Genomic DNA, 20,000 nt, shown 5'->3' with positions numbered 1-20,000 from the left:
TACACCGTCACAAACTAAAGGGAGTCAAACACAATTGAATTTTAAATCAAAAAGGTGATTTATTTGAAGTGGTACCAAACAAGCCGAAACAAATGTCTGGGGACAATTGGTTTACCTGCAAGGATATGGTGGGAAAGAATTAGATAAAGGAAAGTGCCCATTTGAAAGAGTGAAGCAGTAGCGTGCCTGCGTCAACCGAAAGGGTGCCCACTGCAGGAGGGTGAGAACCTGCTGATATGACCCCTCCCCCAGTACTAAGGTGTGGTCAATTAGGTAATTAGGACTGAAGCCTAGCCCTGCACTTTTAGTGCCAGCTATGACCAGAGGGGGGCGCAGGGGGTCGTCACAGCCTTCATTGGCATTCAGGACGTCACCCTCCAAGTGGTCATTGGAATCACATGTCAGGGGTCAGGATGGATAGGTTCACATGTAGAATAAGTCGACGTAGGTCTAAGTGTTTTACGTGTATGTGGATCTGTGAGGTGTGTAGAGCGCCATGTTACGTGAAGATGAATGCTTAGTAACGGCTTGTATTCAGGCCGAATTCAGGGTGGCTAACGGGGTGAATGCAGACTTGATCAACCGCTTGAATTCTGGGTTACTAACAGGCTGGAATCGTGCTTCCAACCACTTGTGTTTACGCTTAATAACATACAGAATCCAGGCTTAGAAACATAACCAAATTCAGACTCAATGGCAGATTGAAATCAGGCTTGATGCCAGTTTCCATTCAGGCTTAAAAACAGCTGGATTTCAGGCTCACAAGCTTAATTTCAAGCTTGATTACAGACCGAACTCAATCTTAATGAAATCTTGAACACACACCTAATAGCTAACATCGCAACAGCCTCGGAAAATTCTGCGACAACGAATTACATACGTCTTCTCCTCAAAGACAAATCACAGTGAAGCATAACGGAAACGTCTCGATGAAAGGAATCTCTCCCACCACGACACAGTGGTGGGAAACAACCGGCCATACGCTCAGAGCCCGCACTCGAGTGACGGCGTGTAAAAACCAGGCGTCCACATGCTGTCAAACACAACCTGCCGCTCCCTCGTGGACGCGGACCTCCCGCTGTTAACTAGAGGTTTCTAGAAGAAAGAAGCACCCACACCCCCGTCAGCCCCACCTCCTCTACTCATTTACCTTTAGGGTGTTTAGCAGACGCTTTTATCGAGAAAAGCGACTTACTTGGTTCATTCATACACACATTCACACACCAACGGCGGAGTCAACCACGCAAGGTGACAGCCAGCTCGTTAGGAGCAGTTAGGGTGAGGTGTCTTGCTCAGGGACACCTCAACAAACCAAAGAGTTCAGTACTAAGGGATATTTAACCAGTCAGGTGAGTTCAGTAGTTGGGTTCAATACTAACCAGCAAAATGCATTATGGGCGTGCTGTTTGAGACGTACAGAGAAATAAACCATGAGCTAAAACAAATTCTGAGTTGGACGCAACGTTTAAAATTCATGAAACGATGGAAAACTAATCTCGGTATGCGTATCGTTAATTAAACGGTCCGGTGGACAAATTAATTTATTTACTGAATAAATTAAGAAACACAGAACATTACTAATATAATATCACAAAATAAAGCAACAACAACATGATCCCCCCCCTTCCCCCACCCCCGATCAGCAGAAACTCATCAGGAGGTCTGGTCTCTTGAAGGTCCAGCACCATGAGGGTTGTACACAGGTGGGCTTTATGTATTTGTGAATGGCTAAATATCCGTGTGGATATAATTTTATGAGGCACAACTACCAAATATTTGTGGGTCGCGGTTCACAAATTCTGGTACACAAATTCTGTGGGTTGTGCATAATAAAGCCCATGCACTTCCATACAACACAGTGTTTGGGGTGAGAGGTGGTCTAGGTAGGGGGGTCAAAGCTGTGGGTCTGGGGGCAGGACTGGTCTGGACCAGACCTTTGTGGAAGTGAGTCGGCCTTGACTCAAAAGGGGAATCTTGAGTCATGAGTGAAACATAATCTCAGGAACCACATCCTGCCAAAGCCAAAGCTAAACCTAAGGTTAATATCGTACCAACACCAAATCTCAAGGATTACAAAAACGGAAACTTGTCGAATTGAATATCTAAACACATGAATTTCTATCAATTCAAACCTGAACCTCCCCCACCTGTATGGTTCTGCTTATATTGTTTTTGTGTTATGAAATAGGAAATGAATCAAATAAAAAAAGAGTTAATGTTAAAAGTTAATGCAAGAAGGGGAATCAGAATCGGTGTTACAATCAGGGAGTTCGATCACAATAGAAGCAGGTGGCTGATTGAAAACCACTCAGATTCACCCACGCCTCCAATCTCTCATCCATTTCCACCATGAAGAAGAACCCATGCAAAGGCCTTTACTCCTTTTCCCATTTCCCAGTAGCGCCACATCACAGAGCCTCCCCCCCCCCCCCCTCCGGAGGTCTGTTTAAGTAGCGGGAAAGTGCCAGATTAGCTTCACGCTAGCTTTTATTGGTGCGGTCCGATCGAGCGGCCTTTGATGTTTGCTGTGCTGGAGGAGCTCCACTGATGAGCTACGTAGACTAGCGCTAGCAACCCGTCTGTGTCCGCACGTCTGTCTAAAGGCGGCTGCATGCTTCAGCGTTGGTGTTACGTTGTTGCGCAAAATTTACTCAAAGCAATTCATGGTCCCTTTTAGGTTGCGCGTGTTGCCAAGCAATTTACCGCCAGAACAGTAGGTGGAGTAATATGTGGAGTAAAGTTTTTCGTTGAAGACGACCTCGAGAATGACGTCTTTGTCTGTGGGAGTCGTTGGTTTGTTTATGTGGCAGATCGTGTTCTCCCCATACACAGTGAATGATGGCAACAGACAGAGGAACAGGGGTGATGAAGTTGTTGATCATTGGGGTTGTATAAATGTGCATATCTCTCTACATTTTAAAACGACATAATGTGTTGGCAGCAAAGTTAACTTCACTTCACGTTAATGCTTTTGTATATGAGCCTGCCGGGTCGTCCTTGCCTTCTGGCTTTTAAAAATGGCGGTATGAAAACAGGAAATGTGATACTCCAGACAGGAAGTAGTAACCAGACCAGCAGACCAATCACAGCCTTGCAGGCTGCGTGGCCGCGTAAAAGCTTACGTAAAAAATGACGCAAGTCTAGAAAAATCGCCCGACGCACGCAAGACGTGAGAAGTCGCGCAAAGGGGGCGCAAGGGCGCGCAAGGGCGTCTTGCGCTTGCGCTTGCGTAACTGAGCATAAATCGGCCTTTAGTTGAGCACATGTTGGTGGTCTACCGCATCCGTATGCTGGAGTCCCGACCGGGTTCTGAGGGGTAGAGACTTGGACAGGGTCGCTAAACTATCAAACAATCCCAGACGTTATAATGAACTCCAAAAGACCAGGGGCATGAAACGTTGGTGCTTTCATACCATTGCATGTGTCTTCGGTTTTTATTTTTTTATTTTATCAGAAATTGTATTTTAGTTGCAAACTTAAAGTTCCAAAGTTTGATATTTCCAATAGCGGTTGTATTTTACTCCACTTGTAGAATTACATGTTTTGGATTTTTTAAATTGATTGGTCTCTGACTTTTATCATTTATTTTGTAATGTTATTACTTAAAAAAGCAAAAGTTGTCATTACTGGCCCAGGCTCTGTTCCGTCTCCCCCCAGAGGTTCAGCTATAGCAAAGACTGATGTATGAAAGATTATACAACTGATAATAAAACATATATATTTCCCCTTTAATGTTCAAATGTTTTGTCTTTGAGAGTTATCACAACCTGATTGAAATATTAAGTAGTCTGCTCTGTGTTAGTGGCAAATTCAACCCAACACCTTACAGGAGTTGAATCATTCTGATGATAAGTGCATAATAAAAGACAACATTGCACACAGTGAAAGCTGCCAAATGTGGCTCCAAGTCTGCCTCCAACAGGCCAGAACTGATAGAAGTGCCTGATTGTTGTTCTTGGAGACACAGCGTGCATTCATAAAGAGTCTGAACTGAGAACAGCGTGAGTGACTCAAACGACAAGGAAAAGTTGTAAGAGAGCAAGAACATAAAATAGCCTCTCTCTCTCTCTCTCTCTCTCTCTCTCTCTCTCTCTCTCTCTCTCTCTCTCTCTCTCTCTCTCTCTCTCTCTCTCTCTTCTCTCTCTCTCTTCTCTCCTCTCTCTCTCTCTCTCCTCTCTCTCTCCTCTCTTCTCTCTCTCTCTCTCTCTCTCTCTCTGAAGAAAAGGTCAACCTGCCACAACCATATTGGGGATGTTTTTAAACTCCTATTGACATCATTCAGCTGTCATGGCCGCCCTAGCGTGACGGAGACGAGACGCTAAACAGCGAGGACGGGAGCTGGCTCAGGCCACTTTTCACCCGCTGTTGAAAGTGTCGCATTAGCCACGCAGACGGATGGGTGGAAAAGTGTCCATTCCAAAAGACAGCTGTAAGACCAGTTCCTCTGGAAGCTCGGTGATGAAGTAATGAGGGGTATTAAACGGAGCTGAACAGAGGGGATTTTTATTGTGTCAACAAGACGGAGTGGAAACCAATTTGGCATGCGTGCTCCACTTTGGAGTGAGACCCTGCTGAATGGCATACATTATTCACGGGGATATTGTGGTTCAGTGTTTACGCCATGTGTCGTTTGAACAAACGCAACATGAATTTGAGGATTGTGTTTTCGGTGAGACCTATATTTCCCGTCGGCACTGTTGTTGTAACATTTCCTGAGCGAATAAAATAAACAGGGTGATAAGAGTGCATTGTATTGACAGCGCTTTCAAGCACCTGTCTCAAAGTAAAAACCAAACGTGATGTTGCCAGGTGCGACGGATCCTCCTCTCCTTCCTGTCAGACATCTATCGCCGTCCAATTTCCATAAACTGACTATCGTGTCGCTGACGCCGGCAGTGTGGTGCAAGTTCACACTTCACAGGAGCCTGCTCAAAGATCAGTTCACATAGATCAAAATGAACTAGTTCATGTTCATAGTTCACAGTTTGGGATTTTGAACCAAGTTCACAGTCCCAGAAAATGAACTGTTCAGGTTATTTTCTTTTCTATTCGTTTTTCAATAGAACTTCCTCCTACCCATCTGCTGGGTAGTAACCTGTGAATGGGTAGGACTCTAACCCTTTAGAATCAAGATGATTCTGAAGATGATTTTAAAAGTCAAGAGTGTGTGGAGTGAAAAACCAAGCTAACCAAGCTAACCGCAGCCACCGTTCCTCCACCAAAGTCAAACCTCACAAAATGCGGTCGGTTTGACTTGGGTGGAGGAACTTTGTGTCTTTGGCTCGAGGCTTACCGTTCGTATGATGATCGTCATTAAGTCGCAAAATTTCCCCAGACCGGTCAGATGAACAATGCTGGACACCAGACATGAAATTAGTGTGACTGCAAGTTCTGTTTCCGTCTCTGTCAACAGCACAGCTCTCAAATACGTCATGAGATGAAGAAATTACTTATTTATACCGTGCAAAAAGCCTTCTATCTTTTTCCGTCCATCAATCTGTTCTTATCGTGTTAAGGGATGCAATTCAATACAATCAATACATTATTGTTGATTAGACTATTTAATCAAATTGAAAAACGTGATTTGTCCCTTATTGGGCAAGACACAATAGAACAGCGGAATTGACGGCAGTAATGTGGACTGCCAGGTGTTGTGTTCGTGTGGATAAATTGAATTAATCATGCACCGTACTTCCTGCCTGCTTGTTTCACTGGCATAGCGGTTTAAGAGCTAGACAGAGATATGAAAGTGTAAACTCAAGGTCGAAACCTCTCTGATCTGTTTTTGTTCTATTTAAAAAAAAAGGTACTGAGAGTTAGAAAGGTACCGATCTAACTCGTAAATTAACAGACAATATTTTGAAATGCTCCAAAGGGAGAAGCATTCCAAGATAGTGATTCACCCTGACCAAATAAAGGAGATAGCCTCAACAGAATGCCTTTCTCTCCACTGTGGGCTGGGCGGCCCGTTTCTTTATCTTTCGTTTTTTTGCTTCTTTCAACTTTTGCAAATAATGACCTAACATTCTCTTTGCTGAACCAACGATAGAACGGCTGCCAAAACACAACACACGCTCATAGCTCACTCTCTCTTTCACTCACCCATTAAAAACAACTCTCTCTCTCTCTCTCTCTCTCTCTCTCTCTCTCTCTCTCTCTCTCTCTCTCTCTCTCTCTCTCTCTCTCTCTCTCTCTCTCTCTCTCTCTCTCTCTCTCTCTCTCTCTCTCTCTCTCTCTCTCTCTCTGACATACACATGCACGCACACACACATCCATTTCCACAATGTCAACCTTCATGCACAGTGGTTTCTTATAGAGCAGAAGAAGAATAAAAGAAGAAGAATTAAATTGATGGAACCACGTTTTGTGTTTTAATTTCTTAAGCCATTGATCGGAAAATCGTTCATCTTTTTCTTATCATGCATTAAATACATTTATTTATTTGTTGACACTTCTAGGGCATTTAGCAGACGCTTTTATCCATGTCAACCATCAAAGGCTACAGCCAACTCTTCAGCAGCAGTTAGGGTAATGCGTCTTGCTCAGGGACAACACTCAGCTAGGAGGAGTCGGGGATCGAACTAGCAACCTTCCGGGTACAAGTCAAACCGTTGAGCTACCTCCTGCACTAAGCTTTTGTATCTATCTTTTGTAATAAGTAGATTGGCAATTATTGAAATCAAAACGAATCAGGATTCTGAATGTATTGTCAGAAAAACAAATGTATTGCTACAACCCCCCACAGCTCAAACTAAAATGTCTCATCATGGCCAACCTGAGTCAGACACAGAGGCATAGCTGCCATCTCCATGGGACTTTCTGACGCTCTCATTTGAAAGATGGCCGATAGATGTTGTGTTGGCGCTACCGAGGGGAAGCTCACCTTGGGCGCAATCAGGGCACTCAGGAGAAACCGAAGGTCAACCATCTTGGAGAATTAGCCGTTAGCCTGAGAAGAGGCTTCTGTAGGGGCAATGCGCGCTGGTTAGGTGGATGTTATGTATATTTGCAAAGCCTAAACGTCTTTGGGGATATGGTAATGTGTGTTTGTGTTAATATGAATGTGTTTGTTTGCGTGTGTGTGTGTGTGTGTGTGTGTGTGTGTGTGTGTGTGTGTGTGTGTGTGTGTGTGTGTGTGTGTGTGTGTGTGTGTGTATATCTGTGCGTGTTTTTGTGTGTGCGTATCTGTGTTTGTGTGCGTTTCTGTGTGTGCGTAGGTTTGTGTGTGCGCATCTGTTTGTGTGCGTATCTGTGTGTGGTTTTGTGTGTGCGTATCTTTGTTTGTGTGCGTTTCTGTGTGTGCGTACGTTTGCGTGTGCGCATCTGTGTGTGTGCCTATCTGTGTGTGTTTTTTGTGTGTGTGTGTGTGTGTGTGTGTTTGTGCGTGTGTCTGATCTGTGCGGTCTCTCCGCTGATACAATGCAGCAGGTTGCAGGGGATTTAGTACATACGTGTGTGTGTGTGTGTGTGGTTGTGCGTTTGCATGCGCATCGGTTGTGTGTGTGTGAGAGGGCTGTGTGAGGGAGATAAGAGCCCCCGACTCTGGTCGAACCCCTCAAACCCCCCCCCCCCCCCCCCCCCCCCCCCCTCACACACCCAAGACCACAACACACCTCCCCCCCCCCCCCCCCCCTCACACCCCAACACCCATCTGTTCAGGATGTGGTCTTGGGGGAGTGAGGGAAGGGGAACGCGATGTGGTCCCGGGTGTGTGTAACAGTGTGGGGGGGGGGGGGGGGGTGGGGGGGGGGGCGGTTAGCGACGTGCTCTTGAGAAGAAACAATCATAGAGACACGCAGGAACACGCTGCGACTCCATCTCGTCTGTTTAGCTCTAGAACTGTGCCCCGCGTCCCCCCTCTCGGCCCGTTCACCTGCTCCGTCTTTCCCGTGGACCCGCTGTCTCCTTCACTTCGCCAACCCGCCGTCCGGCGAGTATCGAGCGCCGCTGTAAATTAAGGGGCGGCCATTTTGAAGGATCACTCCACACTGGCACAGGTTGAGCCAACGAGACGAGTCCTCACAGCTGTGTTGAGATAAACACCGAGCCCTGCCAGGAGCCGGTATCCCATAGAGAGACAGGGCGGGGAGAGGGAGAGAGAGGGGGAGAGAGGGGGAGAGAGGGGGAGAGAGCCAGGCGCAGGTATCCCATAGAGACACGGGGAGAGAGACAGTAGTCAGCACAGCTTGGATGAGGGGGAGAGAGAGGGAGAGAGGGGAGGTGGGGGAGAGAGCCAGTAATCACCACAGCTGGGGAGAAAGGGGGAGAGAGGGAGAGAGAGGAGAGAGACAGGGTGAGAGAGAGGGCAAGAGAGAGGGGGAGAGGGAGAGAGAGAGAGGGGGGAGGGGGAGGGAGAAAAGGAGAGCAAGGAGGAGAGGGAGAGAGACGGGGGAGAGAGCCAGTAGTCATCCCAGCTGGGGAGGGAGGGGGGAGAGGTGGAGAGGGGAAGAGATTGAGGGGGAGAGGGGGGAGAGGGGGAGAAGGAGAGACGAAGAGAGGGAGAAAGGGGGAGAGGAGGAAATCGTGATGGGCGATCCAGGGAGATGGGAATGACAAATAGCCTCAAGGCCCCACAGCAGTGGGTTCGACTCCCTGCTTTCGTCTGGGTTTTATTTCTCTCACAAGACGCACATTAGTTTGGATTATGGTCTGTCACAACACCAGGGAAGGGCGTGATAAAAAAAAAAGGCAGAGGGCTGACGCATGGCGATGGGAAGAGTATTAAAGGCGAATCATTTCCAAACCACACGGTTCAAGACTGTTTGTACTGCCTGATTGTGGGGTGAAGATACAGGGTGTGTTCGAGTCCCTCCTGTGAGTCAATCAAATCAATTTCAGTTCCTTTTTTATACCTTATTAATTTCCTGTAATAAGTTTACAGAAGTTATGCCTTGCGGACATTGGAGGAAGATACAGATCCTTTTTCACACGCTAACTCGCTCTCTGACACGTTGCAGTGCTGAAGCAAGTAGCTGTGATCACGTCGTGGCAATCTCTTTACCAGCTACTGCTTCAAGGACCGATGAGACTTCAAAATGCAAAGACTCACACAATAGTTAGTAGACAATTAACCTATTTTAACTTCTGCATACACTAGTCTCCTCTCTTGCAGAGCGAGACCAGACTACAGTGCCACAAAGCTATTTAAACCTAGAGAAGAATAGAGTAGACTAAAGGTAGAACGACTAAACAAAACAAGGAACAGAAGAAAGAGCTTAAATGATTAAAATAAAAACAACATTTGTGTTTACCATCGCAATCGTCATACAACACCCGCTGTCCAAAAAGCGAATCATATTCGAATAATTTCAACATCAAACTATTTGGGGCCAGAAGCTAAAAAAGACAGACAAACATTGCATTTCAAAACGCAAAAAAACAGGAATTCAGACACGAACCACAGCACTCGGACGCGTCCGATTCCTGCCCACGTGGCACCTTGTTTATTTGATCCGATCTCACACACCAATCACAAGGACACACTGTGTTTATTTCTGGAGATCCCATGGCCGATCACGCCTTTAACAGAGTCAGAGCCAGCACTAATAACAGCTATTTAGAGCAGGGTGTTCACAAACAGGATACGTGTGCTGGCTCAGTCTGAGGCAATCAGGCTTGAACATCTCAGTATTTATGAGCGTATGGCAACGGACGATGGAGAATGGATCGAGTGTCGTTCCTCCTCGTGGTACAAATTGGTCACCAGCGCTATGAGTGGAGGTCTGCTTTTTAGAGGCCACACACACACACACACACACACACACACACACACACACACACACACACACACACACACACACACACACACACACACACACACACACACACACACACACACACACACACACGTCATTAAACTCATTGAAACTCGATGATTCATTTCACTGCGTCACATTAACATTGCTCATTTACATTTAATTGGACGAAGGACGATCTAAACCAGTGGTTCTCCACCTTGGGGTCAGAACCCCACTTGGGGGCCTCCTCATTTGCATATGGGGTCACAGGAGATTGCTGACGCAAGCTACAAATATTAGATGATCCATTTTGGAGAACCATTATTATTTCTTTAAAAGGGCTGGTATATACGAACAGACATACTAAGGATTCAGCAAACTACGTCTAATCACTTAGTGTGTGGTCGATCGATGTGATGATGTCCACCTAGGTATCACCGGCATCAACGCCAGATGTGGAATAGAAAATTATTTGTGGGGAGGCAGATGCACAAAAGTTGAAGTTGAGGTTGCTAACAATTTTTGAGAGCCGGAAATGGGGTCACAAAAAAAAAAGACTTGAAACTGCTGATCTGCACGCTTGCATCATATACGCTTCAAAGAGTTCTCCACATAGAAGCAGCACGCCCACATCGGATCAGAACAGGTCATTAGCCTCTGAAAGGGTGCTAGGCTTCAGCTATTAGCTATGAACGCTTCACAACTGGCCACCGCTGTTGCTTAAAAGGGGTGCATGCTGCTTTCAGTTTCAGCATTTAAGGTAAACGCATTAACCAAATAAACGGTGTGAATAAAAATGGGTGTACGCCTCAAAACAAGGTTGGAACAACAAGTTTAATAAAATAAAAGTCCCCCCCCCCCCAGACATTGTTTACATATACAATCTAAATTAGCCCAATGAGGTTGAAGTACTGAGATAAGCTGCGTCGTGGCATAAGTAGATCATAAACAAGGACTTTCAGAACCTCCTACTTTCACTTGAAGGAGTTTTCATGGTGGACCGGTGGGAGAAGAGAATAAATAGGGGGACCCCAATGTACAAACCAAAAAAGAAGACCTCCCATTAGCCTTGATTCATCCGGGGCCCCGGCGAAAGATCCAAGAGATGACAAACAGCATGCCAGCACACCGTTTTATCTACATAATAGCTCTGGCCCCTTTTAACATGTCCGTTTGATTTATTACCAAAACCGTCGCAAACAGAACCATGGATCTCCATCTTGCGCTCGCATCCCCGTATCTGCCGCCTTGGTACGCGTTACAGTTAGGCTTACAGTTAGTGGAGCTAGAAGCTAACTGCTGCCAAGCTAACAATGGCTGATGATTGAGACAAAAGGAATAAAATAGCGGTTGGAATTCATCAAATTTTTAATTTCAAATAACAATGCATGAAAAAAAACAATGTTTAATTAACTTGATGAATTACGTTTTTACGCAGTGATAAGAGTAGTCTCTTTCAATTTGAGTCAAGTGAAAGAAACACAATTATGAAGAGGAATTCTTCAGATCTGATTTCAGATAATGGTTGATTCATATTTTTTTTCATTCACTTGATGAACAGCGTTTTCGAAAGTGATAAGAGCCTGGTTTATTTCAGTGAGAAATACCAGAGTAATAAAAAAAGATATAGAACCACGATGACTAGCTATCTCGCTTGTGTGAGCTGAATAACATAAATCACATAAATTGGCTTTTTGGTTTTGTTTATTGGTTGTGTGTCTGATCTAAAACTTATGTTACACCAACGTCATAAACATGATTAGTTATACTTTTGATAATCACCGCAAAAATGTTTTTCTCTTGAAAGTCAGTGATTCTCTTTGTGTTTGTCACTGATGAGTCATGACCATTCAATAAAAATGTGTGGTTGAAGTTCAAACCCTTGCGTATTGAGTAGATAAATGCAACATGATTTGGAAGCCATACTCACCGGCAACGACTAAAACGGACCCATCCGTTTTAGAAATCCCATCATACAATGCCATCATACAAATGTCAATAACCTCGATAAGAAATTGAAATAATCATTTGGTATTCAGACACAAAGAGCTACAAATACGGACGAAAAATCAATGAAATCATCTAAAGTGATCACTCCCGATCACTTTAAGTGTCCCGTTTCCAATCGATTCCTGTAGGGGGGCTGGCACCTCCTTGTGACGCTCATTAAATATTTAGACTCTCCGAGGACGATTCACTATGGCATCGACTGAGGTTTCCCTCGACACGACCTAGCATAAACATCCTTTTACCCAGACGGGGGGAAAAGTTGATGTCACCCGTGACCTTGCAGAGGAGAGACCTTAAGATTGTCTTACTTGATCCTGCCGTCGGGTTCTAGAAATAAGCCTTTATCAGACCTCCGTCGCTGTCCTGCTGGAAGGCCCTCAAGGGGTGGTGTGTCTGTGTGGGGGGGGGGGGTGATGGTGGGTCCAAGGTCAGCCTCCTCTGGTTCCCTGGTTGGAGAGGCCGGTCGGACCATAGGGCTGGGGAGGGAGAAGGGAAGGAAATGTTTCTTAATCAGGACACATCGGCGGGTCGTGGCTGCCGTTTGTCACGATTCGAGATCAAAGTCAACAATTCTTGAATAAAAATGACATTTTAGTCTAAAGTCTCAGTGGAATAATGGATACAGCCAGTGCAGCCAATTATGTATTACAATATTTTTGCTCTTTTTTTGTTTTGCTCACTAGTTCAGACTTTAATAAAACTGATCTCATTTAAAATTTGAAGGATCATCCTTCCGAATAAATGCATTTGTCGGATAAACCTTTTGAAAGTGGTCCTAGCATGGAGCTAATAGCATGATGCCTGTATGCTAGGCACCATTTTGTTTTTGCCTCCGATACTGAAGGTCAAGACTTCTGAAGGTCAAAACCCTGCCACACGTGCTGTCATGGACAATACCCATGCTGTACTTTGTCATTCAAGCAAACCAGTACTACCATTTGGATGTGTTTCATATTTATCCTGTTCATCTCATGTTCATCATTTTGTAACTGAGGGGAGCTGAGACAACTAGCAAGGTTGAGAACGTTCACCCTTTACCTCTGTGCACGTATTTCACTAGAATAATGTATTAAAGAGTAACTCCAGACTGGAGCAGGTCTGTGAATGTGCTGCCATCTATGGGTGACGATCAGCAGGACAGTCTACAGATAGAATCTTCTGTCCAGGAAAGTCTGGCGATACGTTTTAACAAACTTCTGTGAGATTACTTCCTTAGTAGCTGATATATTAATTGAACCACATCTTGGATACAGGTTATCTCAAAGGCCTTCATCCCAATCAAAATGAATTGGTTGTTGTGGTGCTTTAAAAACTTACAATGAAGTCCTACTATTTAATCATGTTTCAGACATTTTTGCAGTTTTATCCAAAGGGGCCTCATTGTGTTTTGAAACCATGTACCGGGACGTCCGTGTCCATTGGAGGGAATCAACAAGCTCCACTGGAAGGATCTTTTGAAACTCGGAGATTAAAGACATGTCAGGGATTTCTTCACATAAAGTCCCCCCCCCCCCCCCCTACTCAATTAATCTGAGAGGGAGGAGTTGCCACGGAGACGGAGCAAAACCCCCGAATGTCACGGGGACCTTGAGATGGAAAAAACACCACTTTCAGGTTGTACCATGTCGATTAATGAGGGAGATGGGAGAAATCATGTGACGCTCGGAGGAATTGGCTGGGGGGGGGGGGGATTGGGTTCTGGGGGAGAGGGGGGGGGGGGGGGGGGGTCCCTGGCAGAGGTCAGTGTGTTGCTCTCCAACCGTTCAGATGTAAAGCCCTCGCAGGCTGATTGCATGTGATCAATAGTGACTATAGATGGTTTATGCTGTGTTTAACAAACTAACACTGTAGCCAACTATTTACCCATTTTGCAGACGGTTTTATCCAAAGGGGCTTCAGTAAATTCAAAAATTTTGAATATATGAAATGGGATGTCCGTGTCCATTAGAGGGAGTCTAATGGTGAATCACCCTGCCCTGTGATTCGCTTCCCACAAACGATGCTACCTGCTCTTCTCCACACCATGCCCGCCACAGAGCACGGGACGAGGTGCCCTCTACTGACCTCTGCCGGCCGGAACGCCTCAGCGCAGCCAACCAATTACAAGGCTGCCGCTTGTATTACAATGATTTCCACCGCGACCACGTGTATGCATGTTTCTCGTGTTAACTTGCACCTGCATACCCGACCGCCATCCGTCCTGTCCAAACTTGGCATTTCACACACACAAGCTTTTTTTTCCTGTTCCACGGGCATATGTGGAATAATCAGTTCCACGCGCGCGCCAGCACCGCCTCCGGCAGCGTGGCATACAATCTGGAGCGCACGCGCTCACACACACACACACACACACACACACACACACACACACACACACACACACACACACACACACACACACACACACACACACACACACACACACACACACACACACACCTCCCCCCCCGGATCTATTTATAGATCCTGGCTTTTTACAATAAAGACCCTAGTTAGTGGTTTTTCCATTGCCCTGCCTTTGATAAATACAAAGACACCCCGCATAGAAGTGTGTGTGTGTGTGTGTGTGTGTGTGTGTGTGTGTGTGTGTGTGTGTGTGTGTGTGTGTGTGTGTGTGTGTGTGTGTGTGTGTGTGTGTAAATTTAGCCAAGCCCTGCTTTTGCTTGCATAATAAATACATGATAACAATTGACTTAATAAGAAAAAACAAGGTTGGTTTTTAATAAGCAGTCACCTACTTTCTGGGATACAATACAACACTTAGCCTATTTCAAGAGAGAGCACATCAGGCCTATAGTTCTAAATATAAACATATTTCAAGGTGAGCTTGGTGACTTTACACCTTATCCACTATTTTAATACAAATGATTCACTATGAATAGTTATTGCCGATTGATTTTCGTGTCTTAGTTAACATTGTTCATCAGCTTCTAGTGTGGATGGTTTAAGGATTGGTTGAGACTTGGTGACATTCCACTGTTGTTTCTAAAACGGGGGTGTACAGAAAGAGGGGAGGACACCAGTGGCGTCAACAGGCTGTGATATTATTTAATTAGCCCCGAATATAATTTCTGGGTATATAAATAAATAAATAAAATATATTTATAAGTAGCCTAGTCCTTCTAGATAGTCCTTCTGGCCAGAGAATAAACAGTTTAAACATAACCACACTGTTTACCACCTCAAGTGAATTGACCTACCCTACCCCCAGTCAGAGCCACATATATATATATATATATATATATATATATATATATATATATATATATATATATATATATATATATATATATATATATATATACATAAGGACTGTCTCACTTGTATTCATTTTACTCTGAAATAACTTGAATGGATCTTTAGATGTTGGGGGATAAGCAGCATAGCAGTCAGGTAGCTATTTAAAGCTATAATAAACTTTGTGTTTTGTTTATTTAGGTAAAGCGTTATGAAAGAAATTGCATGCACAATACGCGCACATTTTCGTTTTCCCTCTGGGCTAAGCCCTGGATGTTTATTAAACATAGAAACACCCCTGGAGGACACCGACTGCTGGGTCTGAACGCCATTTTACCTGCGCGTCACAGGAGATATTCCTCCAGCAGGGGTCAGGCTTTCCCTAGTCCTTACATTTCTTAAGTTTTTGCAGACCTATTCTTGGTATTTTAAGCATGAGAACGCTGAAACGCTTCTTCATCGTTCATATGTTCATGTAGGCCTTCTGAATTAAAAAAATGCGTTTGAATCCAAACTTGTCGCAATTTAACAGTCACATGTGATTTAAATGAGGGCCATTGATAAACTTTACCTGTCAGTGTTAGAGTTGAATTTTCTTCCGCCTAATGTAGTGACGGAACATATATCTCCACCAATGTTGGCCTTTGTCCTTTAAATTTGGTGTTAACCATTCATTTCGGATTATATTAAACACAGACGTCCTCCCTGGGGGTAGTCTGAGTGGAGCACACACACCTTGGCACTGAGCATGCGCACTGTAGTCGTGTCTTGAAGACTCCGCGGATTGAGGAAGTTCACTAACTCATGCGATTATCATGCTCTGGATTTAAGTATTAGTTATTAACACTAACTTTTCCGGGAAGTATTATAGGTACGTATAGCCTACCTAAAACTAACTAGAATCAATCTATCGGGGGGACAAAGGGGTTTTACGCCATTGCTTTGAATCCCAAGTTGTTTTAAAATGAAACTACTTAATATTTTCTGCATGGGTATATTAATTATTATAATGACATATATTCAACTTTAGATGTAGGCCTATTCGACTTTTCATTAACTGTTATTCACATGCATAATAACCCCTGCGATGCTTTGCCATAACTTACCCTTACTGGAATGCAACATCGTGATTTCATATATTCAGGCTTCATACTTTAATATTGTACTGTAATATTTCCTCTTCTCAGCATGGCAAGGGCATCTAGTCCTGATACGTCAAAGTAGTAGGCCTATGTGACGAACAGAGTGGGTTTGATGATCAGAGGTACTGATAGATAGATCAGTCATTATATGGGCTGAATAAAATGCCATTACTGTCCAGACACTTTCATCATAGCATCTTTATGCGGTGAAACGCGGTGACCTTCACTGTAACTGTCATGTTAGCAGTCTGTCACATTTAATGCGCCGTTGATCTGATAACTTTAATAACAATATGACAGAAGACACCACATATGCGATTAGGCGATGGGAGTAATCTATTTGTACTTATTTGTCTCATTAGACTTATGAAACTCGATATATAATGTGTGTGTGTGTGTGTGTGTGTGTGTGTGTGTGTGTGTGTGTGTGTGTGTGTGTGTGTGTGTCTGTGTGTGTGTGTGTGTGTGTGTGTGCGTAATGTCACCTCTTTTTTTAATAAAAGAAAACACTACAGAGACAGTAGTCCTGCATCACACGCACCAAATAATGATAATAGCAGACTTCACTGAGTGCTTTACGTTCTCGAGTTGATGCTGTTTTTGTTTCCCTTTCCAAAGACACCAGTGGCCTTCAGGATGAGCTCATCTGTAGACCTGGAGCAGATGGCTGAGATAGGTAAGATACTCTGGGAGAGGAAAACAAACTAACATTTCTTCAAGAAAGTCTCGCTCACGGAGGTGGCAAGACTACCATTAGCTTTTGAAGGCAGCAATCTCACTTCAGTAATTTCAATTTATCACTTATTCATTGCGGAGTAATATTAATGTTTATGAAACCAAATCCTGTTTTGTACTAATTACAAAAGTCGTTTTATCATACAGCATATAATTTCAGGATTTCCTATTCAACCAAAGGAAGCGCCAGGTTGGTGTTATTGAGTTAAAGTGCTTGGCTACCACCCAGCTTAAAGCTCTTTCCCACAAGTTTTCTTTTCTTTTTTTCGCTTTGAGACTTGAGGCTCTGAGTCAGTTGTTACACGCGCGTCTTTGTGAGGCTGCATGATCACAGAACGCCTCAAACCCATTTCTTATCAGCCATGAATCTTTCTGATGATTCACTGTAACGTAGGGTTGGGTAATAGTTCAATGCTAGACTTTATTAAGGTACAATATAAAACATGCATTCTTCTTTCATTTTGAAGGAGAAAAAAATGATAAATAGTTAGTTAAAAAATAGTCAGATGAACTATTCAGTAAAAAAATAATGGTCCTCAAAGCATAATATGAATAATGTGGTACTTGGAAAATACACACACACTCACTCACTCTCTTACTCACTCATCCACACACAAAACACACACACACACACACACACACACACACACACACACACACACACACACACACACACACACACACACACACACACACACACACACACACACACACACACACACGCGCCTCAGCCCCCCTCTGGGGAGAATCCCAGGCCGCAGACAGGCATCAGCTGCTGTGTGTGCGTGCGTGCGTGCGTGCGTGCGTGCGTGTGAGTGACCACAGGAGGGATGGGCATCGGGACCCCGACCCAAACGGCTCCCCCTGCCCCCAGAGGGGCACTTCCTGTCTGCTATCAGGCTGACGGCCGCGCTATTTATAGACGGACCCTGGACCTCCTGCTGAACAAGGCCAGATAGCATCACTCAGTCTGGGGATGACCACAGCTTCCAGTAACAAGCCCTCTGCTCTTTCTGTTTGGGGCTGATAGTGTCACCGCTAGCATCACAGCCTTCCCCGCTGCCTTCCCCACATCAAATCAATCTTTATTGACAAACGTATCCACCGACTTGCTGTTGGAAGGTTTCAGTTGGGGCTCGGCTAGCTGCTAAGCTAACCTTGTTAGGTGGTTCTCATTGCAGGGACCCGGGTTGGGTTCTGTCCTGCGGTTCTGTGCTGTCGTTCCATCTGTTTCAACTCCCACTCTCCAGTCTGTCTGCGCTGTGCGTTCCAGTAAGGCTCGCAGGCTCCTTGTGGGAGGCATGTAGCTCAGGGAGTAAAGCGGGATGGTCTGGTAACCAGAAGGTTGCTAGTTCGAAACCCCGGCTCCTCCTAGCCGAGTGTCGAGGTGTCCCTGGGCAAGACACCTCACCCTGACTGCTCCTGACGAGCTGGCTGTCGCCTTGCGTGGCTGACACCGCCGTCGGTGTGTGAATGTGCGTGTGAATGTGAGGCAATATTGTAAAGCGCTTTGATTTGCCGCTGGTTAGAAAAACGGTGTAAATGCAGTCCATTTACCATTTAAAGGCCCACAAAAATATGCATCCATAAATATATTTGAAAATGGTGGATGACAAATCAACTGATAAAACACGTCCCAGTGTCCGATGGTCGTTAGGTATGATGACCTGTCGGTTGGCGGCCATGTTGGATCAAAATGGTGGCCGTGGGTCCACCTTTCATTGTTTTTGCCTTTATCAGAATTGAAGAAGGATGATGAAGAGTACGAGGAAGAGCACAGCGGCCTGGCCAAGCGTCCGGCGTCGTTGCCGGCTCCGAGCGGGGGCGGGCTTGACTCCTCCCACCCGTATTACGACGTCGCACGCCACGGGATCCTCAAGGTCATAGGTCAGCCGGGAACACCTGAACACACACCGTCAATGGATGAGGCCTGTTTGGTCGTTCAAGGGAGACGAGCTGATTGGTCGTCTAGAATATAGATTAACGTCTGCCTCACAAAATAATCCTTATTCCTGATTCTCGGGTGATAATATACATTTTATCCTCATAGTGTATAAACTCAAATACACGGGATACTAAGTGACTTCCCTAATGGGACAAATTATAATTTTAAACACGTTTGCCTTTTTATGTCACAACATTTATTCTTGCAAATTCTACATCGCACCCGATTGGCTCTTAAACCCCCCTGTAAATAAACCTCCGTCACTTACCATAAACCCATCTCCATATATTACCATGGAGCGGAAAAAGCCCACATTAACATGCAGGGTGCGCCTGCCCTAACGGCCCCAGCTGTTTCCTGTCTCCCCTCCCGTCTTCCTCCCCAGGGGACGACAATTACGGACGCAAGCTCATCGTCTTCAGCAGCTGTTGCATGCCGCCGTCCCACCAGCTCAACCACCAGCGCCTGCTAGAGTGAGTTGTCGTCCGTCCCCCCCCCCCCCAGACGGACAGACCCCTATGGGGGTGGAACCCATGGAGGTCTTCTCTAGTCAGTATTTAAAGATCACCGATTGGAAATGAGGGAATCAAGACGGGCATGGATTTGGGGCGGTTCTATATTTTTATCTGATTTGGTTCGTGTTTTCAACGCAGAGGGGATTGTGGGCGTGGCCGCCGAGGAGAATAACAAATAGACTAGAGTGAAGAACAGGCTTTCCTGGCCCAATAGTTTGTGGGTTTGATCCCCGACAGCAGCATCGAACTTTAAGCAAGATGAGATTGAGTGAGAGGCCTAAGCCCCAGTCTTCTGTTGAAGGCCCTCCACCTCTGTTCACTGTGATCAGAAAAATGTAATCAAACGACCGAAATCAAACTTACGATGCGTGTCAGATGTTTGATGCAAACTACGGAAAACGGCCTCATTAAATATAATTTAACGCAAAATAATAAGTGTATGTTCGATGCAAAATAATAATAACAGTAGGTTAAATGCAAAATAATATTATTAATAACAATAATATTTTTCAGTATTAGTAATTAGTAACTAGTATTATGCCTCATTTAGTCTGATACAATACATTCAGGTAGTGAGAATGAAGCTCCCCGTTGTGTGCAGGTACCTGAAGTACACTCTGGACCAGTACGTGGAGATGGACTACACGGTGGTGTACTTCCACTACGGCCTCCGCAGCAG

General features: G+C 44.9%; 1 protein-coding gene across 2 annotated transcripts in view; it reads left to right on the top strand.

Annotated features, from left to right (window-relative positions):
- The window catches only part of LOC115542694 (rho GTPase-activating protein 8), a 35,047-nt gene that overhangs the window by 7,902 nt on the left and 7,145 nt on the right, over nt 1-20,000 (top strand). Inside the window, exons 1-5 of one of the 2 annotated variants that reach the window (XM_030355065.1) lie at nt 15,696-15,855; nt 16,745-16,802; nt 18,602-18,748; nt 19,192-19,279; nt 19,923-20,000. The exon at nt 19,923-20,000 is cut by the window's right edge and continues 54 nt beyond it. In XM_030355065.1, the coding sequence (XP_030210925.1) occupies nt 16,763-16,802; nt 18,602-18,748; nt 19,192-19,279; nt 19,923-20,000 (353 nt within the window). In that variant the 5' untranslated portion in view covers nt 15,696-15,855; nt 16,745-16,762. Of the gene's footprint in view, nt 1-15,695; nt 15,856-16,744; nt 16,803-18,601; nt 18,749-19,191; nt 19,280-19,922 lie in introns of those variants that run through there. The other variant, XM_030355066.1, reaches the window with a different exon arrangement.

This window comes from Gadus morhua, chromosome 4 (assembly GCF_902167405.1).
Source record: "Gadus morhua chromosome 4, gadMor3.0, whole genome shotgun sequence".
NCBI classification, from domain to species: Eukaryota; Metazoa; Chordata; class Actinopteri; order Gadiformes; family Gadidae; genus Gadus; species Gadus morhua.
This window is presented reverse-complemented; position numbering and strand designations above follow the sequence as displayed.